At 43.0% G+C, this 27,974-nt stretch overlaps 1 protein-coding gene across 6 annotated transcripts; it reads left to right on the top strand.

Moving 5' to 3' along the window:
• The first annotated feature begins 668 nt into the window (after positions 1 to 668).
• On the top strand, positions 669 to 27,811 carry slco4a1 (solute carrier organic anion transporter family, member 4A1). Of its 6 annotated transcripts, XM_035645688.2 has the most exons (13): positions 14,978 to 15,095; positions 16,833 to 16,863; positions 17,450 to 18,554; positions 19,956 to 20,046; positions 20,220 to 20,341; positions 21,041 to 21,152; positions 22,261 to 22,415; positions 22,732 to 22,954; positions 24,314 to 24,476; positions 24,778 to 24,953; positions 26,042 to 26,106; positions 26,211 to 26,359; positions 27,251 to 27,811. In XM_035645688.2, exons 3-13 carry the CDS (start codon positions 17,717 to 17,719, stop codon positions 27,419 to 27,421), a joined length of 2,265 nt encoding a protein of 754 aa, XP_035501581.1. In that variant the 5' UTR covers positions 14,978 to 15,095; positions 16,833 to 16,863; positions 17,450 to 17,716; the 3' UTR covers positions 27,422 to 27,811. The 6 variants fall into 6 exon arrangements, with proteins under 6 accessions (XP_035501578.1, XP_035501577.1, XP_035501582.1 ...); XM_035645685.2 differs by lacking the exons at positions 14,978 to 15,095; positions 16,833 to 16,863 and adding an exon at positions 669 to 980; XM_035645684.2 differs by lacking the exons at positions 14,978 to 15,095; positions 16,833 to 16,863 and adding an exon at positions 7,021 to 7,187.
• Positions 27,812 to 27,974: the final 163 nt, after the last annotated feature.

The following is a 27,974-nucleotide window of genomic DNA, read 5'->3' as shown; positions in this document are numbered from 1 at the left end:
ATGGATAATGTTGTTTTTTTTGCTTGCATATCATTTCTCTTGCAAAATATAAGATTGTGCTTATAAATGTATTTTCCTGTTTCTCAAGTTGCTCACTCAGGAAAGAGACACACAAATAAGGCCATACTTATTTCGCTCCTGCGCCTCCTAGCGAGTTGATTCATGCAGGCTAAACATGAACAACACGGTGAAAAGTATTTATTCATTACCAAGGCTGGAATCAAAATAAAAACAACGATATAGGTAACGAAACTGAAACCAAAAGGTTGTCACATTGAGAATCTTTGCTCATGCTCTTGTCCACTCATATTTATCGATATGAATCCCAATTGTTGTATGAAAATGAATGTTAAATGCAAGAGAGACCTGACGTGTTATGCCTACAAATGTACTACTGTGCATATTATCATTCTTACGTGAAAGTCAAAAATTTTGAATTAAAAATATCTTACAACTTTACATACGTCATTTTTTGACTTTTCTGGCGGCATCCAGTGGTAAAGTTGCAAACCGCGACCAACTGAGCGACCGACAGGGGACACTTTGTGGTTTCGCACCGCTGATTCCATTTCCGGTTTCCGGCAGCGCTGAAAAATTCCACTAGAACGGGTCGTACTCTGGACCGTTTTGTTCAACCGTATTCAACAGGATGTAGCAAACATGGCGACTCACAACTCTGTGTTATGTTTAGTACATGATTAAGATCTGTTGTGAGCCTAACGTGTGTGAGTGTGTGCATTGTGTATTTTCATGTCTGACGCCAGAAGCGCAGTCCTCTGCAGTGACACTGATCACCCTCCATACAGAAGAGCACACAGCGCAGACTACGTTACAACCAGCTCCTCGCCACGAGAGAAGGGCGCCAACCGGCAGCGTTCCAATCGATGCAACACGTTTTGTTCAAGCCTTTCCACTGGCGCACGACACGAACAGCACAACAGCAGCATGGGAAGAGTCGGACCAGCAGCATGCGTGTCGGGGTAAGTCGGTCGACTCCGCGTCGACGGCGATGGCGACCTGGGAGGAGGATGCGCTCAGCATCAGCGGGCGTGGATGTCCACATGTGCACAGCTCCGGTGGTTCCTCTGCAACACCTTTAGCGATCGCACACTGCCGGTGTCTTTGTGACGCGGGTGTGGCTCAGAGAGACAAAGGGCTTGTTCATCGGCAGCATCTGGACGCATGAATCCGTCCCATGGCGCTTTCTCTAATCCACACTACGCGACTGCGCTCAGGCAAATGCCGCGATCCATGGGCTTCGGTGGTCCATATGAGTGGTCTATAATGAGGACGGGCTTTCGGGTATATGGAATATGGAATATGTTCTTGTAACCTGACAGGTGGAAATCTTAGCCCCCCTCTCAGCCATGTCCCTTCCACGTGCCTTTGCAACAGCATTGTTCTCCCCGCGTCCATTGGTCGATCGATTGGTCGATCGATCGTCCTCGGCCATCCGGGGCCGCCCGCAGTGTGCCTCCCTCGCTCCCTGCGTGACAGCGGAGGGTTCCCAAACGGGCCGGGTTGCTACCGTGACAAGAGGCGGGACGAGCCCTAGTTATGGCGTCCTGCGGGTCTTCTTGTTCGTTTTTTGTCGTGTTTCCTCAACGACAGGCATCAGCCTCGCATCAGCTTCCTGCACGTCCTCTATGCAGTTGCATGACGCATGTGGCTGGACTCCCACACCTGCACCTGCAGCAGGCCGCCAGGGGCCATCCACAGAAAGTTCAGGGGGGGGGGGGGGGTTCCCGGTTTGAGCAGTAACTGTTACTGTCATATGTTTGACCACGAGTTGAACAGCACACCAGGCATCATCAGTTGTTTGAGCTTGAAGTCATAACCGACTTTCACATGTGCGACTGTTGGATTTAGAGCTGCAACAGTAACTCGATTGATCGATTCATAATCGACTACTGAATTCAGTAGTCAAGAGTCAAGATTCTCTGATTTCAGCTTCATAAATGTGAATATTTTCTGGTTTCTTTGCTCCTCTGTGACAGTCAACGGTATATATGTGGCGTGTGGAGAAAACAAAACATCATGTTGGTGGTTTTGGAAACACAATCGGCATTTTTTTTCACCATTTTACGACATTTTATGGACCAAACAACTGATCGATTAATCGAGAAAGTAATGGACAGATTAATCGATTATGAAAATAATCGTTAGTTGCAGCCCTAGTTGGATTGAATGACATGATCATTGTTACAGATCCTATCTAGGAGAGGTTTAAATGAGGATTTTGCCTGTGGACAAATGAGTCAGGCCAGGGTGGTAGCAAACTTCTTACCCAGCTCCGAGCTGGGAAGCTAAACTAAAATGTGACTAATCCCCTTAGTTTCACTTTGACTGAACCATGTTTTTTTTTTTTTCCTATTACTCATAACCTGATGCTATAAACTGTCCCATGACTCACTTCACAGTGTCTGTGGTAAAACAGTGACCTCACTGTTGTGACATTTGCATGTGAATATGCAGGCGTGCATCGAAAAGTATACAACATAAAAGTATATGATATGAGATACGTCTCTTGTGGTGGTTGTTTAACTCGGATTACAATCTTGTAATGTGATGCATAATGTACAATAACAAGGTGTGTCCAGTGTGGAACATCGCATAGTGTAGAACTGAATGAAGATATTTTCTGACCCAGTTCACAGAAACAGATGGTTCAAGAGCAGGATAGAGGGGTCGCCAATGCTCCACATGCGGTGTTGTGCGCTAAAGTGGCATTAGGGAAAATGCAACTTACAAGCCATTTGATTTCCTTTTTATCTGCCGAAGCGGCGTCCTCTGTCTTCTGCAATAAAACCAGCCAGCTCAAAACTCTTTCATTAGCCTCATCCGTCACTTTATAAAATCGAGAGTCCGTCCCCAGCCCCATCGGTTACCTCCACCAAGGAGGTTATGTTTGCTGGTTGATTAGTTAGTTTGTCAGTATGATTGGTCAATAACTATTGGATTTCCATGAAATTTGTTGGAAGGGTGGCCTTCATGTTCCTTTTTCCAAGGAATAGTACACTGATCTTGTAGCGAAGAAAATCATGCATACCTGTATTTAGTGGACTGATATCTCTGAGTGAGTTCAAATAGCTGCGGATCCAAATGAAAAACTGTATCTATTGGATTTGAATGTGATTTCATAAAGGGAATGTTTGGCCTTGTATGAGAGCTACTGACTGTCAAAAGGTGACTGAATTTGAGTTAGACCTCCAAAATAAATGTTTATTACAGCCACTGAATAAGTGAAGGAAGCCAATGCTTATCCTGCAGATTATGATTCGAATGAAATAGAATGCCTTAATTATCATTGTATTGTACAAAATACGTCAACATTTAGAGTGCTACCTGGGATTGAAAAAGTTGATTGAGTTGATGCTGATTCAGGAAGACGGACACAGTGGATGTCTTAAGCAGAAGTATTTATTATAAGAGCTCAATATTGAGGAGACTTCTGGTTCGCTACACAGATCAGCAGGTTCACAGAGGTATGGCGTCCCAAGAAAATCTGCCTATCTCTGGTGTCTGAAGGTGTATTTAGCTCTGTCACAGTAATGTCGTCGTCTCACAAACAGAATAGCTATCTCCAGAGTAACACTCTGTATTTTGTCTTGCACAAATTCCGCAACTACGCCACCCGGAGACAGCCTTCAACTCCACAGAAATTCCTCAACACCACCGCTGTTGGTTGTTGATACAAATGTGACTGAACTAGCCCTACCACCACCCCACAGGAATATTCTGAAAACAAAAATAATAGATCTTTAAATACTGTCCTTATTTAGATGTTTAGAGAGCTCATCGTACCACACACCACTTGTAACTTACTGAACATATATAGAACCATTGGTTACTTCTTCTTCCTGTTTCACTGGTGAGTCGCATTATCGCCACCAACTGACTTGATTAGGTATTACATTTATCCTTGTTAGGAGAGCATGGCAATAATACTGCTTAATCTTTATAATAATATATTTATAATATATTAAACGGTTTATTAATGTGTGGTTTATTTCATTTCATTTTCCTGATATAATTCTAATTCTAATCTAATATTTTAATATACATTCAAGGTACTTTTACATAAGTATTTTCCATTAAATGCAAAGTTAAACTTCTATTCCACTACATCTGAGGCAAATGTACTCAGATTACAATTTTTCTTACCTTTCATGTCCACTGAAAGCTTGATATGATGATTTTATAGAATATGTTGCATTGCTGCATAACCCTAAGTACCAACATAGTAGAAAGTAGTTAAAGTCAACCAAACTTCTAAACACCAGCACCAGTAAATTGCAACATGCTCATGAATGTATAAATAATATTATTTAAATAAAATGTACGTACAATATTAAAACACTGACAGGGACCATTAGAGCCAGATGAGACTTTATGAATTTCACACCGGAGAAATCCACTTGTTACAGCAGCAGCAATTAAGAGTCAAAGGCATCAGGGAAGAGGTGGATAATAAAATATAGCAAAAGAGCTATAAAGCCTAAGAAGCTAAATACATTAATATTGGAAAAGAGGCTAAAATGTGCAGTTGTCTGTCTAAAAACATGACTAATAAATACAGTGTTGTATGGATGTGCCGTAAAACAATAATCAGAATAAATATGTATATACACACACACTTCTACATGTATTCATATACACTACCACACATAGATATATTGCACAGGATGAGAAAATTGCAAGGGTGAAAAAGACAGAAATTAATATCAGGCTATTGTTTATTGAACAGTTTTTCTTCTCCTTTCTTTAAAGCAGTCCAGTTGTATGAAGTAAGCCGTCTGCTCCCTGAAAAGAAACACAACAGTTGGTTTTACTTCACATCACCAACACACGTTCTGGTTAACCAGTAATAAACGTATTATTACGTTACGTTTCTAATGTGCTGGGAATATTCATCTGTCTGATACAGCAGCTCCGCGACTGTCACTCAACTTAACAGCTCTCCCAGACGCAGGCGCGCCGGCAACGTGGGTCTGTTGAGCGTGGCGGAAGGTGGTCACAGCGCACCAGATGTATGGGCATATTTTGCCATTTCCAAAGATGCTAAGGGACGGTTGATAGAAGGTGGCTATCCTGTCTGCAGAACATGCAGGGGGCTCTTTAGGAAGAACGAAGGGATCCGAGTCGCGTTTGGGAGCCGTTCTTTTTTTTATTTACTATCAAGCTCATTCTCATCTGCCCTAGAGAGAAAGATGGTGGTCGAGCGACCTACACAGTGAATGCAGAGAGGGAGCGGCGTCAGTGAGGACAGATAATTGAATCAGAGAAATGAAACAGTTTTGTTTCATTTAGAAATCTGATTGTTTCATGGTGGTAATGTTGGAAAGTACCATGATAATACTGATAATTTTGGACACTATAACCGTGATGTTAAATTTCCATACGTTACATCTCTACAGGTGACACACTGGTATTCTTTCTCCAATCTTATTATTAGCAATACACATGTTCATACAGTTTTCCCTCCTGCAGTCACTTACCCTCCACCCTTTTTTGTAAATTTCTTATATATTCTTCTGTCCACTTTGCTGCTGTAATGCCCGAATTTCCCTATTGTGGGTCGAATAACGGTATATCTTATCTTATCTTATCTTATCTTACCCTTCCTTGAAAGAAAGAGGCATTGCTGAGGCAAAATGCAGCTGCAGCCAGTGCATGCAGTGCAGGCAGTGCAGGCAGAATACACCGGGCACCGGTGGCGGCTTTTTTAGGTTTCATCTCACATGAACATGTGTAATTACATTTGAGCAAGTTGTTGCCTAGACTATGCTAACATATCTTGAATCAAAGCCCCATCAAACCCCCATTGCTTGGCTCTCTAGGTCATTTCTTCCAGTTGATTTCCCCACGAACAGGAGGCTGCAAGGTCACGTGCTGGCGTGTCTGTGGGATGTAGGGCAGGAGGTTGTGTATGTATGAGAGTTTGTCTTTGTCAGATGCATAGAACATTTCATTTCGTAGATTTTTGTGTCTGTGCACTGTTTTACCTCCCCCCAGTCTTCAATCATTGTTTCAGTGAAATTAATGGTATTCGTTATGAAGAGCCTCCAGCCTTATTTTAAGAGAATTGGAGAAAAGACATCTTTTTTGTTTAAGTAAAAGACAAGCCAGCGTGTCTAGTTTGTGTGGACGTGGTCACAGTGATGTAAAAGGCCAATCTCGAGCTCCATTACAGCTGGAAACACGGAGCTTTAAACCTACTTACTTTCAGCTTAGATTAAAGATGATTAAACAGATGAAACAAACAAAATACAACAAGTTAATTGGTGAACTTGAGAGGTGGATTTGCCACTTATGGTCAAATGAGTCTGGCTAGCAGTTTCTCCCTACTTTGGGTTTTTATGTTAAAGGTCTAGTTAAAAATCTCTGCACTGGCGCGAGTTGGTGTAGGAAATAATGGCTGCAGAACGCTTGAAAGAAAGGTGCAAAAAAACCAAAACTGAAGCAGGGTTTTTTTTAGGTAAGCATTGAAAAATGTGGCAAAAAAGACCATTGCAACAGTAGAACTCCGACTTTCGCTACTTCCAGTTCTCCAAACTCCGTAAAATTACATCACTGATCACCATCTTCATAAGGTAACATATAAACTTTGCATAGGAAACTCATACAAACCCAATTCAAAATCACTGAACTATCCCTTTAAGGCCTAGAAAGCAAATAACCTTTGACTGAACCATGTTTTTTTAGTTTTTTTTTTAACTATTGCTCATAACCTGAAGCTATTTTTTCACTTTGAGTCACTTGTATCTTGTCATGAGTAAGGTCAGAGTGTGTCTGTTACCATTTCAATTAATGGATTAATTAACTGAAATGGTGGTTCCACAATGACATATAAGGGAACAAATAATACACAAGGGGAAGACAATGTGGACACCAACTACAACAGAAACAAAGCAAAACTAAATAAACCCAAATAAATGCACTCAAATACCCCCCATGATATGGCAGCATATGGTTTAGCCCAATCAGCTGGTTCCAGCATTTAAGGTTCCTCAGCCCTCAGCCGCTCCTTTAGCAGAACCAGGAAGAGACCTGCCATGTGCACGGTAACTGGAACACATATAGAATCAAAGGATTAATATAGCAGACTTAGACAACTAAATATTGCGTGACAATCTAGGCAGATGAGAAATGAATGAAAACAACTATGTGGGCAGCAAACTGGTCCGGTAAGTGTTTGAGCAACAATACCACACATGGCTGTGGTCATCACAAATACATCCAAATAGATACAGCCGCTTTGTTTGTCTAATGCATATCAAAAAATACAAGGAAATACAATACAAATTGGGCTTTTTCATCCCACTATTTTAATTGTTTCCTTTTGCCAGAATAAGGAATATCACATCATAAGAATAGATTGAATATACATTTAGGCAGCCATTTGTAATTGTATCTTTTATCTGTATCATGATGTGATAAACTTTCAGGAAAATAGACCTAGCAGTCTACAGCTACACAAACAGCTCTGAGTATTACTGCACAGTGGTGCTTTCAGTCTTGTCTCAGGAACAGCAGTGCTGACAATAGAGATGCTTCATTGTCAGAAAGGTGTGTGGTAAATGAGCAGCGTTGTCTGTTGCCTGTGGGGCTAGTTGATGTGTGCTCTCCAAGCTGCAGCCAAGCATAAGAGAATTATTGGGTCAGTGCCTACTTTCACCCACGCCATCAATTCTCCACTGTGACAGTTAGGCCCCGGAGGGACACTGTAAGATGAGTGTTGACTAGAACTTGCAAAAATCAACAGACAGGAACTTCAGTAAAGGAACTGGCATACTGGCAATGTATTGCACAAGTTCCCTTATATTTGTCTACACCGTCTGTCAGAAAGGTGTTAATTCTGTTCTGTTACTTATCAGGTCCTAGTTTTCGTGTTGTACTAGACTAGCCTCATACTCATACAGTAAACGCTACCATTTTATATTGAAACCCAGCTCCAAAAGACAAAACCGAAAACCAAACATCTACATAATATGTATTTTAACAATATATTTTTAATATTGATAATTATATAAGAGGTGTATAAAACATGACCTGCATTAAATGGTCCACTGGCTGAGAATCAAACTGCAGACCTTATGCTTGAAGGTATGTATGTCCATGATGTACACACCTTAACCGTTTGGTTATCTGGTTGCCCTCATCATATGCATTTTAATAACCAGTGAATGTTGCAGATGACTATATTTAGCTGCACTTGAATAAATAAAACATAATAAAATAATATGCTCTGTCGGAATTTTTATGTTTTAGAATGAAGGACAGCAAAACAACAAAAAGTGCATGAAAAGTAGATATGAACTACTGAACATGTTTGCATAACAACCTACAACACAAAGTAAATAAGCAAGAACAATCTCAGACCTCGCTACAGGCTAGCGACCTCTGCTCAAGTCCTTTTAAACTATAAGTGCTATTTAGACCTGCACTGAAGTTTTCAGTGGGACAACATACTGCTGTTACCAATTCTTTCCAAAACTGACTGTTGCAAAGACTTTGTTCCGCACAAGACCCAAACCTAGAAAACCATGAACATATACAGTAATATCATCAACACTACCATGCGACATTAAACACTAGGGGTGTGAATCTTCACTGATCTCATGATGCCATTAGGATTATCCTGTCTTCGATTCGATATCACGATGCATCACGATGCATCCTCCATTTTTGATATTACTGCACATCATGGCTAAGTTTACGTCAATGAATAAAAGCAGTCAGATATATATGAATTTTAATATTATAAGTGCTCTAAAAAAGGACATTTGGCAAACAGCAATGTCGTGTAAGCTATTTTATTTACTGTATGTTATATTACATTTTATTTGGAGTCTGTTTTTGGGTTGCCTCAGCAAAATAGTAACCAAGTATGTACTGTAAACACCTTGGTGGTGGGGGGCGCCGATCAAAAATCTTGCCTAGGGCGAAACCTTTGCTCTGGATATACCTGCTGTAAATTAACAAACTATTATTAAACGTACCGTATGTCACCAAGGCATGAGAGTTATGTATTAATATTTATTTCAGAGATTAGCTATCATTATGACAAATGGCCTAAAACAATACACTGTATATTCACACAAAACCATACCCCGGCAGGCTACCTTTTGTCCCATATTTGATCGTGATAAAGTTGGCAACCCTGATCACGCTGGTTCATACTACGGTCTGATGACCGACAGTACAGGCGTAACAATAAACGCTCGGTTACAGCATCAATTCTTGGTCCGCTATTTCCTTGGCAGGCGTTACTACTACCAGGAAGTTATTCAAAATTCTTTTTTGTCCAGACGGAAAAATCAACAAGTAACGGCAGTAGTCTATAATCGATGATGGTCCGTCGTCCACGTCCGCATCGCAGAAAAGATTCATTTCAACACACCTTTTAAACACCTCCCCACCAAGAAGCAGTTCCGGCCATTTTATTGGAGAGGTTAGTGTGATGTATGTATGTGTTCTGTAATTTAGTATGGCCCTCAAGAATATGATGAAAATTGAAATCATTTATTGGCATCCTGATACCTGTGGCTATTGTTGCCCGTCAAAGATCCCCGTATTAAGCACAACGCACATTGGCAAATGACAAAAAAAATGCTGGCCTTCCCTCTGCTTGACATGTTCCAAGACTTTGTCAACAGGTCATGGCCACACACAAAAAATGACAGAAAGGATATGGTGGTCCACCCAGCTTCGAGACACAATAGCCAACTGACGCAAGTAGTAAGCAGCACATTACAAGATGGATGCAAACAGGCAATAGCATATCCTTAATCCATCGAACCACTGTTCTGAGATGAAGCACCTGCATCTGGCAGCTGCCTCACTGAACAGCTGCGGTTTGCACCAGTGTGCGTGTCAATACTGCCAGTGTGACTGCTGCCGTGCTGCGACTGCCAGCCCTTTGGTTTTATATTGAGTTTACCCATGGCCATCAATAGTAATAATTATCATTGACGAGCGGCTTCATGAGTAGTACATTGAGGAGACACTGAAAGTGTAGATGCAGCAGCCAGTGTGTGTGCATGAAATCCAATATGTTTAGCAACCATAGGTGTCATTTACGCTGGGGATGCTGGGGACATGTCCCAACTACTTTTTAAAAGTACAATTTGTTAAAAATGTGTGTCCCCACCACCTTTAGCAAGTGACGCCCATGTCGCAACCGCCACGGACATGCAACGCAGGCGGTTAGTCCTGGGCCTAAGCAGGGATATCACTTCCATTTCCGTATATTCAGCATGTTTTTATCTTCAACTGGTCATAAACTGACTTGCCTTGCTAGTTCTGACAGAGTGCCGCTGGTCTTTGTGGTAATAAAGCCAATCAATCAAGTCAGATAACGCATATTTGTAATTTACTACAGTTAAAGGGGCAGTAAGCAATTTTGGAGAGAGCTCGTCTGTCTTTTAGTTGTTATTGTGATATCACAGCTCTGGCCAGGCCGCAAACCCGTGACCATGGGTATGGGAGGCCGACGAGCTAACCACTAGGCCAAAAGCCCTGAGGTGCAGCACCACCTGATAGCACGTCTCATAATGTCAGCCATTTGTTTTTTTGTCAATTTACAGAGCCTGGGGCTAAGCGGGAAAACCAAGATATTTTTTTTCGCCGCACTCACAGAACCAACAGCCAGCGGACCGTGAGGAAAGTTTTGCTGATTTTTACAAAACGTGTTTTGCAAATTGGATTGGCTTACTGCCCTTTTAAGTAAAATTACAACATTTTCACACCTCCACTGTTAATATAAACACAACTGTAGCAAACAGTGTCACAGCTAGTACTGGATATAGCTGCAAGGAAACATACAGTTAATAAACAGAAAGGAAGACGGATCAGTTGACGTAAGGAGCATCAGTTTGGGCTGTCTCCTTTTTCCCCCTGGTATGACTGAAGTCAAACACTGTACGACTAAGATGAGCTGCATTCAGTAACAGTCTGGAGCCCACGAATGAGGATAAGTCTGTTAGCCTGGTTGAAATGATTTCCCTTCCATCACTATTTCTCCCTGCTTCACTCAGTTTTTCAATAGTGGTCCTACTTTCACACTTGTCTTTAAGTTTTTAAAAGGCAAAGCAGGCTTCCCTTTCCAATAGATAAGTGTAAATCCTAACATTGCATTTGCCTTGTGGGCTTAGTGCATAACATTTTTTTCTCTACGACATTTTCATCAATATCAATTTTAAAGTAATGTGAAAATTCACCAGTGAGTGAGTGATAAATCATGGCAAAAGCAGTGTACGCAACCACTCCCTAACCACTCTCCTCCACATTTACCATAAAAATGCAGTGTTTACGATGTAATTTAAGTTGAGTGTGAAAATGATCCAGAATAAAGTGTCTTCAAACACAACAGTACCAATGCTAACAGTAGATGTAAAAGTTGAAAAATGAGAATCTCCACTTTTCTGGTGAAGGGGCGTGACATTTCCTACACATTTTGAAATCGGTTGACCATTCACAACAAACTGAGCCAGCTGGCCAATCAGAGCAGACTGGGGTTTATCAGGAGTGGGGGGCTAAAAGAAGGCGTTTTAGACAGAGGGTGAAAAGAGGAGCTGCAGGAATGGGCAGTATGAGAACACTTGCCTTTTCTGAACATTAGAGCCTTTTCAAGTGGTAACCCGAATTAAAAGTATGAAACTGAATATTAGCACAATATGTCACCTTTAATCAATGATGACTTCAATTTCGGTGGTCTCGATTTTTTTTCTCCCCATGACACATCCCATGCAGACGTCTTCAACTTTGATCAACTGCAGTATTTTCGTTTGTTAGATGGCGTAGCACCACGGTATCTCCTAGGGCATCTTCTAGGTGGCCCCCAAACTGGTAGCTCGCCGGGTGACCAAACATCTCTGTACTCTTGTACTGAAAAATTAGCCACAAAACCACATTCACAAGAGCAGAATCACATGAACAAAGCAGACAATAACAGAGGGAGACTAATTGATCTGTGTAAGACTGTGATTATCATTTCTCTCCAAACAGTGGTCAAACATCATTAGCCTCAAAATGTGCCCAGGGTCAATGAGGCCAAATGTAAAATGGCACTGTGGCTTTATTTAGGGATGTATGCTTTTCAAATTTGAGGTTCAAAGAGCTATTTCTTGGAATTACATCAGTACAAATACAGGGTAACATGTTCTCACAACTGATTCAATGAACCGCAGCTCCACTCTTCTGTAACTCTTAGCCTTGCGCAGTTTTAGCGGATGGATATTGTGCTACAGAAAATACAATTTTCTTTAAAAGAGATTTCACCCTCTTGTTGTGACATCTAATACCAGTGTGTGCAAACACTGCGGTCCTTGAGTAAGATCGATAGTTTGAGACATCATCAAAGGCGGTTGTTTTTTAGATGTGTTGACCACATGAGACTTCCCCTCAGTGCTTCAAAAGCCTTTGTGTACAACAGAGGAAGAAAGACGCAGTCCAAGGCAAATAGTTTTCTTCTGTGAACATAAAAGACACTTTGAAAACAGACATTAAAAGGCAAGATATCAAATTAGATAGCAATGAAATAAGAAAAGAAAAAGCCGGTGAGAACTTTTCCATTCATGGATTTGTTTGATTCAAAAGCCATTACTGATAGAAAAACAAACGGTAAGACTGGAGGTTGTGGAGTTCAACAGTGACCGCCCAACAGTGACTTATATAAAGAGTTTTAAGCCTGGAATATTAATAGGATGCCGAAAAATTATACTCAATAACATGTATGAGAAACATCAAGTCATCACCTTTCAGAAGTTGGGACCTGCAGGTGTTTTGGTATTTTTGCTCAAAAAAAAGTTGCTGATTAATTTTCTGTTGATCGACTAATCGATTTATTGACTTAGCGTGCTTCTTTAAATTAAACACAGTCCTTTTTCTTTCGAAATAAGAGTCTTGAGATGTCACCCGTGTGATGGCTGTGGCACAGCTGACTCCAGCCAGCTCCATCAGCTGGTCCATGCAGTGGCCCTGAAGTGCAAAACGACAAATAGAAAAAGGAAATACTCCCGATTGAAGCAGAAACACACAGCCAGAAGTATTTCCTGTTAAAGGCTCATTAGCATCATGAACTGACCTTTTGACACGCTGAAGCAGTGACTCACGGAAGAGCTCCTCATCGATGTGCTGCAATGTGGGCCCACTGTTTGTATTTGAGTTACAGGTGATCTGCAAGTTAGTCATACTGGTAACTTGGTTAGAAAGAGGACTAAATAAAAAGACTGAATATTATTTAATTTCTGTTTATTTTAAATTTTTTAAAGTGAAGGAGATTAGTATTTCTAAAACAGGTATAGCTGTGTGATGTTATTTAAGCACTGCTGATATTAGTGATTGTTGACAAAGTGATCATTTTTTTTCTGTGCAGAATATCATTGTTTTAAGTATTTCAGTGTACTAATTACAGTCAGGTGACAGTTCATTTAAGGTGAATACAGTAACTCAGATAACCCTACCTAAAGTATTCATTATTGTGAATGAAGATAACCGGATTAAAGCACTATATAATAGGGGTAATAGGCTACACATAAATAGTGTTTCCCTGTATGTTTGTTATGATTGCTTGTGATAAGTAGCAATAATAAGGTTTGTTAGGGGAGCCAGAGCATGAAATCCAATTCAAATGTTTTTATGTTTAATTTAATGGGTTACCAAATTAAATATGTCATATAATCTAGTAGCTTGACGTCAACCACGTTATGATATTATGGCTAATGTTTTAAATGTGGACAGATAATATGAATTGGATTTTCACTTCTGGAACCTTACTGTTGAACTCTATTTCCTCACAATAATGCACTTTTAACAGGGGGCCCCTGTTCAACTTTTGAGATACTCTCACCTCTGGTTTTCTCCTCATCTGATCATGATCACATTAGTCCCCCCCTGTTGCTCAGGGAGTCCAGTATCCACGTGCACAGTGAACTGCCTAAGCCCTGGTTGCTCAATTTGTGCACCAGTTTGTGGGGAATAACTGCGTTAAAGACTGAGCTGAAATCCACGAGCAGCACTCTTACATAGGTGTTTACCTGATCCGGTGTGTAAGGGCTGCGTGGAGAGCTGTGAAGAATGCATCCTCTGTCGACCTGTTTGCCCGATATGCAAACTGGTGTTGGTCCAGGTCAGCAGGGATGGCAGGTTTAATGTGAGAGAGGATGAGTCTCTCAAAACATTTGGTGATTGATGGGAGTTAGAGCAACTGGGTGATAGTCATTAAGGCAGTTCACTGTGCTTTTCTTTGGTACTGGGATGATGACGAGTGATAGAAAAAGTGCTGTGGGGATGTGTGTGTGTGAATGGGTTAATGTGACTTCCAGCAAGACTGGAAAAGCAGCTAAATAGACGTCGTCAATTTACCAAATGTCCACATCTCTAGGGAAGAAGCTGCTTTTTAGACGGTTGATCAGTGACATAATGACTCTAACCCTGCCAGAGGGGAGGGTGGTGAACAGGCAGGTGACAAGGATGTCGAGTGCATGTTGTACAGCGAACACCTTTGCGATCGTACTAAGTGACGTCCGCGCTTTAGTTTCAGTGCCAAAAATTGCAGTTTGTTTTTTAGGGCTTCCCCTTAATCTGCTGTCATGGCATGTAACATATCCTCAAGTATATTGCAGCCTTTTAATTATCCACTCATTCGCGATGCCTTCACTGCCTCACCCCATGGTTCACGGCTGATGTTACTTTACGTTTTACAAATTCAGCAAACAGGCTTAATTGTTCCTATGATTCGTCTATAGATACAAGTCCCCCTCTCTCATTCACACACAGGCTCACACTTTGTTGTGTTTTAGTGTATTTAGTGTAGAAAGACAGAAGTCCAAGTGTGCAAACTCATGCAGTTCACATCCAGTGGGAGGCAGCAAAGCTCCATAATCAGTGAGCTATTAGTTATTTGTCGGGTGGATTGTTGGATCTCTCTCCTTCCACCAGCCCTTCTGCGCGGCTCGACTGGGGGGGCGTGTGGATGTGCTGACGTGCTGCGTCAGTGCTGCCCTATAAGAGGCTTTGAGAGACAGTCTCAGGACGAAGCATGGATATAACGCTCTCACCCGAACTGTTGATTAACACAAGCGGGAATGGAGGTAGGAGGGTAAATAATATTATTTTCCTCATGTAAATTTGAATTTATTAATCAATTTTCGTTGTTTGTTTGCTTTTTTGTTCATGGCAAACTTACATATGATATTATCTTATTTTTATTTTTATGGCCAGAACGCTGCTGTGAATGAATTTAATTCAATCTAACGGAAAAGCTTCAGAAATATTATTTAAGAGAAAAGTAGTGAAGTACAATGAGGAGCTACTTTAGAAGTATGGTTAGATACACTTATTATTATTACTTTTGGCTTATGCAACCTCAGTTTGTCTGGGAGTGGAGAATTTAGTAGGGGAGTGCCTTAATCCACTTTGGCTCAGCACATTTCGTTCAAAGTTCAGTAATGTACGTTTGTGGCGTAACTATAAATACACGGGGGAGGATAACTTAAAAGTTGCTTTATAATAAGGATGTGTCCCAGTAGAAATGTGGAAGTTGCATCTCAAGCTGCACTAGTGAATCAAATGGGATTTTGTCATACAACAGTTCGATCTGCATATTGCTTTACGGCCATTCCAATGAAAGCTGTGATCTGTATTTGTGCTGGCTGGGGCTTGCTTGTCATGCTTCATTACCCGTGTGTGTTATTGGAGGTTTTTCGCAGGTTGTGCGGTCAAGCCCCTGTGTTTGTGTGCAACGTTTCACACTCGTTTCTTTGTGGACTGTGATGTGTAATTAGAAAAGCCTGGCTAGATTGAGACCCAGCACGATTAGAAGTAGTAGTGCGGTTTTAAAATGAATTACGAACATCCATTATGATACAAATGTGATGTCATCAAAGGATCACAGCCACACAGGTAGGGAATCCTCTCCGAATCCCATTTTGAATTATGGCAGACACAGAGGTGACACACTGAGTTACTTGACCACATTTGTGTATTTATACACTCGGAAAGACGAGCACCATTTCTGAGGTATGCCTGAGGCCGACAACGCGATAAGAATGAGCTCGTTCATTGGTTCACTTCTTGCGCATGTGTCACGTCTAGAATTCTAGAGTTCCAAAAATTTAAAGCGAGTTAGGGTAAGAGTCAGGAAGTGTGTCTTTTCGAACCTATCAAATTGAACAATATATTGGTACTACAATCAAACAAATAATCACTACATCTACCCTTCTTCGCTCTTGGACTGTATGAATGAGACTTAATAATTAAGTTTTTAGTAGAAAGATATTAACATTACCTGGCATAATGCAGGCTTAGTCAGACACAAGCACTGAAGCAGTGGATTTATGATAAAGGCCATTAAAACATATTGTTATTGTGAGTATACATTTTTTTCCAGCTTTCTCCAACTTTTATCTCCCCAATCTAGCGCTGAACATTCCGCCACATACACGTGTGAGAATACCATTGTTTTCCAATCTCGTAGCTTGACGTCGACCACGAACGGTTATGACATTATGGCTAATATTTTAAATGTGGACAGATAATATGAATTGGATTTTCACTTCTGGAACCTTACTGTTGAACTGTATTTCCTCACAATAATGCATTCTTAACAGGGGGCCCCTGTTCCACTTTTGAGATACTCTCACCTCTGGTTTTCTCCTCATCTGATCATGATCACATTAGTTCCCCCCCAAGAATAATCCAGTTCTTAGGGTGGGGTTTTATTGCACTAGAGTCTTTGAGAGAGAGGGGATGGAGGATGGAGGGGAGGAGGGTCTGTGTATTTTACTGCCTGTTGGTTTTAAATCTGATTGTTCTGTATCTTTTTCCAGAGGGCAGGGGGGAGAACAGGTGATGTCCAGGGTGAGTCGGATCCTTTATAATGCAGCTGGCTTTCTTTTGGAGTCGGCCAGTGTAGATGTCTCTGGGGGGGGGTAGTATTTTTATTCTGTTACTGACCGACAGAATTTGGTCAGACGGTGGGGAGGGAGGTGAGGGTGTTTGAACTTCCGGAGGAAGTAAAGCCTCTCTGGGCCTTCCCCACCTGATGGGAGGTGTGTGTGCTCCAGGTGAGGTCAGCCGACATGTGCACACCACGGATCTTGAAGCTCTCTACTTTCTCTACATCCTCCCTGTGCATGTAGAGGGCAGAGTGAAGAATAGTCTCCTGTGTTTATGTGCAACGTTTCACACTCGTTTCTTTGTGGACTGTGATGTGTAATTAGAAAAGCCTGGCTAGATTGAGACCCAGCACGCTGGAGGAGGGTGAATCCATTCTCTCAGCTCCGCTGTGAGGTTCACATTGTTACCAAGATTGTTTTTTTTAAATGGCACGGGAGTCCATTCAGATTCATATGCATTCATGCAACTTCTGAAAGTTATAGTGCCTTATTTAAAGTGAATGGTTGATTTCCACCTCGTTTATTTTCTCTGTCTGTGCTCTTCATAGGAATATGACGAATGCCCTCCTGTACGATCGTGTCCAGATAAATGAAAGGACCTGAAGAGCCTTCAGAAGCCCTGTGGACACATGGAGTACAAGATACCAGCCAAGAATAGATAGTTTCTGGACTCCTGACCACAACGAATTCACCTCGAGCCTCAGCTGATTCCCCTTTGACTATTTTTTCTACGTTGTGGTCGAAAACACATCACTGTCTTCCCCATTCCGAAGACCTCCCACATTTATCCTCCTCAGCGTGCCCTCAGAGGGGCGATGCCAGTCTTGCTCAATGCCGACTCCTCCTTCAGCTCCAAACAGGAGCTCCTGGACCTCGAGGAATGCCCTCGCAATGGGGGGCCCTCTCTGGACACGCCCAGCCCTGTGGACTCCCAGACAGGCAGCCCCTTAGGCTCAGGCCCCAGAAGCCCCGGAGCTGGTGGCCCCATTCGGCCTGATATTTTTACTGGAGCTTCCACACTCCCCGGGCAGCTATATGGAGTGGAAGCAAACCCCCATACAGAGACTCCCGTGGTAGTAAATCAAAACTCCACTGACTTAGATCTGCTTTGTGGCTGGGGGTCTCTGACACCAAAAGCTATTCAAGTTTTCAACACCCCTCATTGGGTGCTGTTCTTCCTCTGTATGGCCTCTTTCCTCCAGGGCATTGTGATCAACGGCTTCATTAACACAGTGATCACCTCCATTGAGAAGCGATTCGACCTGCGCAGCTACCAGACCGGCCTGATTGCCAGCTCCTACGACATCGCCGCCTGCATCTGCCTGGCCTTCGTCAGTTACTTCGGTGGGACGGGGCACAAGCCTCGCTGGCTGGGATGGGGGGTGCTGATCATGGCACTGGGTTCCCTGGTGTTTGCCCTGCCCCACTTCACCACACCCTCCTACCAGGTCAGTCTGTCCGAGCAAACAGGAATGTGCTCCGCCAACCGTACCAGCCCGTGCCAGGACCAGGAGGGCGGGGGATTGTCCAACTATCGCTTTGTGTTCATGCTGAGCCAGTTTCTGCATGGTGTGGGAACGACACCTCTCTACACCTTAGGGGTCACATACCTGGACGAGAACGTCCAGTCCAACTATGCACCTGTGTATATAGGTGAGTCACATGAGTAATTCATTTTGGCACAGCATGTTTCTGTTGGGTTGTGATTTGTAGCAAATGTTTTGAGGTAGAAATAACAGTAATAATGACTTTGATTATGTTTCTTTTACTTAATCTTCTGTGGCCACTTGTTTCTCTTCCTTACAAGTGTTGTGTGTACATCTGCATTGGTTTCTATCTGCCACCAAATACAAAATGCAGAGGCCTGTTTTGTCTTTCTTTTTTTTTTAAGGAAATGGTGATTTTAAAGAATGGAATTTTCCAATCACAAGAGCTGTGATAATTCTAATAACTGTACATTTCCAAGTGTCTTTTAAGCTGTTGCGAGTGGAAGTTCAATTGGTGACAGATATTACAATTATCTGTAGCTACAACAACAGAAAATAAACTTCTGTCTGTTTTGATGATATGTTCTATGCAGGTCGGTGTTTATAGAATAACAATAAGACAGTGGACTGTGTGTCACAAACACTTGATCTATAGGTCAGTGGTTTTTATCCTTTTTAAGAGTGCAACCCCTTTTCAGGATGATAACCAGCATTATAGTTCATATTGGCAATTTTATTTATTATTCATTGTTCATACTTGCCGGCCAATTACACTGCATTGGCCCCCCGTCCTTCAACCCACAAACTGGTGTTCACCTGAATACCAACACATCTGTCTCAAACCGCACCTGACCCATAATCATATCTGTTAGGACTGATTGAATGTGTGGAACAGCTCTCACACTCATATGTCTCCCTGATGAAACTATATAATGAGTCCAAGCAGCAGCGACTATACAGAGTGCGATCACATGATTGTTTTGCCCTCCGATACATAGTGTTGAGGAATTTTTGTCTATCCTCCCTGAGAAACTCTGAAGATGAGTCTTCTCAGGCACCAAGCAAGGCCATCTTATCTATGGCATCTATGGTCATAGTTGCGGGGAGATGACGACATTACTCAAAGCAAAATACACTTTCAGAGACCGGGGATGGGCAGACTGTCTTGGGACGGCGAACACTGTGAACCTGTTGATCTCTGTAGCGAACCGGAAGTCTCCTCAATATTGAGCTCTTATAATACATTTATATGTATACCTTCCTTATTGTTTTGCCATCACCAGAGATAAAAGGGGTAGCCCTGTCATTTTGTACAAAACATCCTTAAATTGTGCCGTTTTTAAATCGCAGCAGGGTACGGTGTGTTTGTGTGTTTCGATTTCCCAAAAACACTTCAAGCCTAATTTCTCACAAAAGACGTGCACTTTGCAGATTGGGAGTCACGTGAAGAACAATGGGGCTCTTTTAACCTGTAGCAAAGGAAGAGGAACGTAGGAAACAGGAAGAACACAATCTCTGTACCGACACGCCCGTGGCCTGACTCTGTGGTCTCTCTCTCTCTCTCCAGGGATCTTCTACACTTTTAGCATTGTGGGTCCTGCAGTCGGCTACCTGCTGGGAGGATACTTCCTGAACATCTACTCCGAGGTCCACCTGACGTGAGTGTGCTGTGCGTGGTAGAAGGGAACAAATTATTAACAGAGGAGCTTCATAATATAGTGATATAATATTGAACAATCTATTTAGTAGACAGTGATTAGTGATTCATTAATAAATAATGATATATAATGTATATAAATGTTTCACACACTGTTGCCGTGGCTTATGGTAGGACTGAGATGACCCCAGATAACCCTCTGTGGGTCGGTGCCTGGTGGATCGGATTTCTCATAGGAGGAGCAGCAGCTGTGCCGGTAGCTTTCCTCATCCTGGGATACCCACGACAGCTACCAGGTACCACTCCTCTCCACCTTTCCATTGCACAGTATCTCTCTCTCTCTCTCTCTCTGAGCAGCACTTGTAACAGGAAGAAATGGAAGATTTGTTGTCGACATTAACAAACTTAAATCGGTCTGATGAGTAAGACTTAAACCATTCGAGTGCTGTTTCTTTATTTCCAATAATGTGTTCAAGTCTCTGTAATAGAATCTTGTGATCAATGGTGTCTCTCTCTCTCCATCAAGAAACCATGCTGTTTTTCTCCTATCTTCTCAAAGAGCTTGGCCTTTTATCGTTCAGATTTTGTAATGTTTTTCCCTCAAGCTTACCCTCGCTCTCAACAAGCTCCTGCTCAGAAGTGTTTGTCTGCGCTCAAACATACTGTTGCTGCACAGACGTCCCGTGCTTCAGTTTGAGTCTGTCTTATCTGCTCTTGTTACTTGATTGCGGTGGAATGACCATGTCAGAATTGACCAAACTAATGTCAGGTTTCGCCGAAGAAAGTATCACAACCTCATTGCGGGCTCACTTGCTTCACTTCTTACCGTGTCCCTTACGGGTGGCTAATGTTGAACCAGATTAAGCGAATCCCTTGCCAGCATGGCTCATACTTTATTTTAATCACTTTCAGATACATTTGCGACATGGAAAATACAGGTAAAGGAACTTCCACCTTGTTGCTCACGTTCTCATTTGCCCCGTCTCCTCCTGCAGGCTCTCAAGAGTACATGGCCATGCGGGTGTCTGAGGCCCACCAGCTCAAGGACGGAAGCCACACCACAGCATCGGACCCTAAGTTTGGCAAATCAGTCAAAGACATGCCAAGGTAGCACTCGATTCCATAACTGCCACTGCTGCAACTGCACATCATGTCGATAAGCGGGCCACTGACGAACTGTCAGTTCCCTCTGCCTCTGAACCGGGAATCTCTGTTTTTATAAACAACAGTTGAGCAACATCTGCATCGCTCTGTAAGTTTAATACAGCATCTGCAGATGGACTCACAATTCAAATACATGAGATACACAGATGGGCACGGAGAAAAGAAAACAGTGATCTATATCTGCTGGTTCCAGTTACACATTATCAACACTTTGATTAGCAAAACGGCATCTTGGGGGATGGCGGAGCAATCGAGGCAATTTTCTCTCCTGTCCTGTCCTTGAACTTTGAGTGAGGCACTAACAGCTTGCAACTTGTTTTCGCAGAGATATTAAAGAGCGTTACACCGAGAGGAAATCTCCGCCTGATGGTACAAAATGTAGCCCAGATTAAAACATCCAACCCCAAAAAAATGTTGGCCTCCCCAGGTTAAGGAAAAGTTCTTACTGTACATGCCTTCCGCAACATGTAGCCTTGTTCTAATGCTGCAAAGCAATAACCTGTAGAAAGCATCATTGTTTAATAACTGAAAATGTTCATATGTAAGCTGCTTGTGGTGAAGTCTTTTCTGGCCCCTGTGCTGTGTGTAAACTGGAAACCTGTTCATTTTGAATTCATTAATACAACTTTTTTTCTGTTTACGAACAACCTTGCCTTTATCGCATTCAAATACAAAAGGACACAAATGCCACGACATGCCTTGTCAGTGACACCAGTTTACCGGCAGCGGCAGTTTTGAACTGTTTGCTTAGTGGCAACCCACCGCGACGTCACCCGATGGTTTGTAAGATTCCGTTTTGAGGGCCTCAAGTTTTGCATTTTGACCAGCGCTATGTTGGGGTTTTTGGATGTAGGATTGTGGGTGGGGTCTGACTAAGCGCTCGTCCGCTGCTCGCCAGCCTTCACCTGCAACCGTGCACCAATTGGACAGACCGTTATCTGTACTTCATTAGAAAAGTCTCCAGGCTGTTGAGATTAGAGTGGAGTGGACTGGTTTAATTAAAAAGTGGTGGCGTGTGCCCCTTACTCGCTCTTCCTCTCTCTCTCTCCAGATCGGTGCTTCTCCTCTTAAAGAATCCCACTTTCCTGTTCCTGTGCTTAGCTGGAGCCACTGAGGCCACCCTTCTATCTGGCATGTCCACGTTTGGTCCCAAATTCTTGGAGTCACAGTTCAGTCTCAGCGCATCGGAGGCTGCTACATGGTTCGGTAAGTGTCCGATAACGACGTAAGAACACTCCCAAAACGCTTGGCTGTCTCATCCAGGATTCTAAATGGAAACTTTTGAACCCTGAACCTTTGGAAACGTGCATGAACATAATTAACTGTTGCATTTAGATGTCATTTTTTGGGTTGGTCAGTCATTAATTTATATATCTATTTATAAACCTCATGTTACATTTACTTAACTGAATTCACTGAATGTCATATTTTCTTTCGTACTTTTTAAAAAAAAATTCCTATGTTCTTCTTTTAAATTCTTAATACTGACAGCATGGGTCTTCATTCTTCTCCTCTTCCCCAGGATACATGGTGGTCCCAGCAGGAGGTGGTGGCACATTTCTGGGGGGCTACACTGTGAAGAGACTCAACCTGCGCTGTCGCGGTATCATCTACTTCTGCATGATGTGTGCGACGGTCAGCCTGCTCGCCATGTTCATCTTTCTCATCCACTGTCCCAACATGCCGATGGCTGGGGTCACAACACCATACCAGTCCGCCCTGATGGAGCAACACCAACTGGACAAGTACAAACACTTTTACTCCACTAGGCCAAAACCCCTGAGTCGTAGCGCCGTCTGCTAGCATGCTCTTAATGTGTCTTAATTTGAGTGATGTTTTTTTCAGCCACACAGAACCGACAGCTAGCGGACCTTTAGAAAATATCCACTGATTTGTACGAAACGTATATTGCTTTAGAATCGCTTGCTGCCCCTTTAATTTGAGCTAATTCTTAATTTTTTTACTTTACCAGGTGTACTTGTTTGACTATTGTTAGTTTGAATCTGGTTTTAGTGATTTAAAAACATATGTTTTCAGTTTAATACGGTGAAAGTCTTTCTCCTAATGAATTATTAACATGGATGCCTTCTAAGAAATTAAAGGAATGAGGACAATGTAAAAAGGTTTAGGTAGTTTACAGGCAACGTTATTCCTGCAGCCGTTCCTACAAATAGCCTGTACAAACAAGAGATGTAGCCAACAAAGCGATGCTAATGTTACACATTAGTGCTCCTGTGGTTGTATTAGCTTATATTAGCGGGCCTGCACACCGGTTTGGCCCCAGCTGCTTTGTTTCTAACTCTAGTCCAATTTCAGTGGAACAGTGGGAATGAAGATGAATTTAGACCATTAATCAGCAAGCATTGCACATTTCACCAGTCAACAGCATACTGCATGCAAATCTGCAAATGCGTACAGGTCAATAAAGATTGCCGAAAAGACAGTTCCCCCAAAAGTGAAGCCAAAACACCTTCACCGCCCCCTGGTGGCTGGCTGCAGTATAGGTCATAAACCCTGCCTCCTCGATGTTAGCAGATGGGACATGGACCAAGCTAAAATGTCAAAGTACATGTTAAGTGGATATTCCCCATAGAGGATTTGGGTAGTTCTCCTCTCTGTGAAGTTCAACAGGTGTTCAAGTCTCTACGTTTTGTCTTGGATGCTCTAAAAACGGGCTGAGACGTCATGGCGTCATCCTCTACAAAGGAAGTTATTCTATCATGACCAGGTTGTTACTCGAGGAGAAGGGAGAAATTTTTTCATTAATTTAATGTTTTCACAATTTTTTTTGTGAATAAGTCATCAATGTGGAATGACCACAGATTTGCAACCATTGCTTTAACCCATTTAGCCCATTGATGTAGAGAGAAATCAGAGGGATTTCAGTTCTCATGCTAACTTGCACTGTAGTGGCTTAGGAAGCTATTTATTATCACAGAGCGTGAATTAGAAATCATCAGCGAGCAAATTCCAGCCGATTAACGACTTCCTTATTTTGCCCTCTCTCTCCGTATTGTATTTTAAATCTTTTGCATCTGTCTCCCTCACTGTCTTCCCACTACCTCCCCTCTCGTGTCCGTCTCTTCTCCCCTGAATGCCTGCAGCTCTTCCATGGAGCTGAATCTGACAGTGGGCTGCAACGCCGTCTGTGGCTGTGCCCGAGAGCTGTATAACCCTGTGTGCGGCGCAGACGGCGTGATGTATTACTCCCCCTGCCATGCCGGCTGCAGGTCCATCAACAACACTGAACCCTCCACTGGCAAACAGGTATAGGGCACACGGTGCTCGTGTCATTTGACTCGTATAAGAACAGACACCTGATTATTTACATCCCCCCAGTATCATTGCATCACAAAATATGCTGCACAGATTTTAATACACCAGTAAAAGTAATTTGATGACATAGCATTATTACTAACTTCATTAGGAGTACAGTACTTTTACTGTTTGCTGCATGTTGGATTTAACATCAACACATGCCGTCAGCGTCACGTACTGAACAAAAAGCTTTTATCCCACTGTGTGGTGGAGGTGTTTGTGTATCTGCTCATGGTATGTGTGTTGTCAGGTGTACTCTGGATGCAGCTGCGTGGTGGGTAATGTGTCCTGGGGACAGGACGGCTTCGCCCTGGCAGGGAAGTGTGGCAGCGTCTGCCACTACATGCCGGCCTTCCTCTCCTTCCTCTTCATCCTCATCCTCTTCACGTTCCTCTGTAGCATACCAGCACTCACCGCCACGCTCAGGTAGGTGGCCACGGCGAAATATTCAAAAAAAGGTGTTGATTCTGGTTGTAGCCGGCATTGTGAAGGTGCGTTCATTGGCGCAAATATTTTCTCCGACAAACCTCCTCTTAACAAACACACACAGACAAAGACAGACAGACTCACAGACGCACGTAAACACAAAACTGTTGAATGAAAAGAAGGCAGACAGGAGTGCCGATGGCAAAGATGATGAAAATATAACTTCCTCACCTATGGGTATTACATTTGGCTTTTCAGCGTGTGCATTTACACTCACACCCACAGAGGAGAACTTATTCTGGGTTCAACCCATAGAATGTACATAAAGGATCGACGTGACGGCTCCCAAAAGGGAAGCCAAAACAGATTGACCGCCCCCTGGTGGCTGACTGCATTGTAGGTCATAGACCAAACTAAAAAGTAGATGTAAAACCAAAGAAGGTCAAGTGTTTAGGTTTCTGCTAAGTTTGGTTGTAGATAGTTATTTAATGCGGTAAAAATGGTGTGAGACGTCATGATTGAGAGATGAAACTGCCTCGTGATTGGTCAAGCACATATATTGGTGAGACGACACTGCGGCTCCACTCCACAAACACTAGTGAACCGACTCACCAGCGCAAGTTGGAGGCGCCCGTATCGAGGCCTTTCTGGCAAAAAATATTTGTATAGCGGAAAGATCAGGAGACGCATCGCCCGTCTTTATTTACAGTCTGTGCTTTGACCCATGGCCCCCGAAGCGATTTCAACTTCAGTTTCACTGAAACAACAATGGTGACATTCTCCAGAGCTTCTCCTGCCGGCCCCCTAGTACAACCTCCGGAGAACGTCCGAGTGAGCCCACGTCCCGGAGACTCTCCTGCTGTCGTGAACCGCGGCTGACTCGAACAATCGTCTGCCTCGTTCGTCAAGCGTGAACAGCCAAACTCCAGAGAATGTCCAGACGTTGTCCGGGGCGCTTCAGCTGAAAACCGCTTTAGGGATTCACCGTCCAGACAAACTGTGACGCGGAGGAACAGACACAAACTGTATTGTACTGAAGTCTACAGGTACAGTGTGCTTACATGTCTGACCAACACTGTGCTGTGTAGGTGTGTGCCAGACAGCCAGAGATCCTTTGCACTCGGCATCCAGTGGATTGTTGTGCGTGCGTTAGGTAAGCCCGTTTTCTTCAGTCAAATTTACAGCCAAAGTGCTAAACTCTCTCTCCACAGATGCCAATACACTCTGTCCAATCCGTGCTGCTTGTTTCCCTCACAGGTAGTATTCCCGGTCCCATTATATTTGGCTCTATGATTGACACCTCCTGCATACTGTGGCAGGATCAGTGTGGCGAGCAGGGCTCCTGCTCCCTCTATCAGAACTCAGCCATGAGCCAGAACACACTTGTGACTGGTATCATCTGTAAGGTAATGCTAGTGCACAGGCTCTATTTCATTTACTGCCAGCTCACATTCATTGTTAAAGTGTGCCCTTTGTATTTTTTGTTCTTTTTATTGCTATCTGCTTTACTTTAAAAGCATCAGTATGAACTTTGTATCCATTTTTTATGGTCCTCTTTTCTTTTCCTTTTTTTTTATTGCATATTTTAACCAGATGAGAGGTTTCTGCCCAGTTCGGCTCGCAGCCTCTCCGAGAGGTCCCGAGAAACAACACATTTTAACACTAATTCAATGGTTTTTACCGTATTTAATAATATGGTCCGTTGGTTATGTAGGAGGATAATTTGTCTCCTGGTAAAAATCGCGACATCACCAAACTCTTTTTGCCTTGAGACCTTGATTGGCAGAAAATGTCGTATTGTGCTTGTAGAGACTCAGGGTTGGCCCAATTGGACCCCAGGGTCCAATGAAGGTTATACGGTTCTTCGGGTTCAACTGGGTTTCTGAGAAACCATAAAAAGATGAACTATAACCGGTGTCTCTAGCCCAGCAACATCACACCTGCAAACATCCCATAATGCTAAAATATCTGGTGCCCAAATGTGAATGATGTCACTTCCAGAACAAAAGATCATCTTGTATTAAGGCCAGTATGTGAGCTGTAGAGGTTTGGCAGGTGTATCTTGAACTTTAGAGATGCACACAGACCTTGTCCTGTGCTCCGCTTATCGCCCAGCGCCTCTGCCTTCAAAAGGAACCGACAGGCATTACGGTGTGGCATTATTTTGGGTTCTTTGCTGAAATGTGATGATTAAGAGCATCGGTGTGCAGTGTTTCTGCAATATTTTTCTGTGCACTTTATCTGGACCTGACAAGTGTTCTCTCCTCACTGCCATCATCTCTGCCTCTCTCTGTCAGGGTATGGGGATAATCTTTTTCCTGTTGGCCAGCGTCCTGTACCAGCCTCCTCCTGAGTCGCCTCAAAGCAGCTGTGAGAGCACCGACCACAGAGTCGGAGACACGGGCGACCTGCCCGCCAAAGACCTGCCTGAAGATGGCGTCATTGTCAACCCGCACGCTAGGTTATGACGTCGTTCACCCCCTAACCATTGAGTCGCAATCTGTGTGTCTGTGTATTTGTACTTCTATCTTTGTGAGGACCAGTTTGACTATTGGACATTATGGAGTGTGGAAATTTTGGGAAAGTGAAGACGTTTTGGCCGGTCCACATAATTCAAAGGGCTGTTTGAGGGTTAAGACTTGGTCTCCTGTTAGTGGAAGGGTTAGGGTTAGAAATGTAGTTGTGATGGTTAAGGTTTAGGTATGGGAATACATTATATCAATCAGTATCCTCACAAAGACACAAGTCTGTGTGTGTGTGTGTGTGTGTGTGTGTGTGTGTGTGTGTGTGTGTGTGTGTGTGTGTGTGTGTGTGTGTGTGTGTGTGTGTGTGTGTGTGTGTGTGTGTGTGTGTGTGTGTGTGTGTGTGTGTGTGTGTGTGTGTGTGCGTGCGTGCGTGCGTGCGCGTGCGTGCGTGCGTGTGTGTGAAGGTGCTGCTTAATGCAGAGTGTGAATATATGTGTGTGTGTGGGTGGTAATGGGGGTGGGGGAGCTTCCTTTACACCAACAGCCTTCTCTCAGC

This window comes from Scophthalmus maximus, chromosome 3 (genome assembly GCF_022379125.1).
Source record: "Scophthalmus maximus strain ysfricsl-2021 chromosome 3, ASM2237912v1, whole genome shotgun sequence".
Taxonomy (NCBI): domain Eukaryota; kingdom Metazoa; phylum Chordata; class Actinopteri; order Pleuronectiformes; family Scophthalmidae; genus Scophthalmus; species Scophthalmus maximus.
Note: the sequence above shows the minus strand (reverse complement) of the source record. Positions and strands in the feature narration are given on the sequence as shown.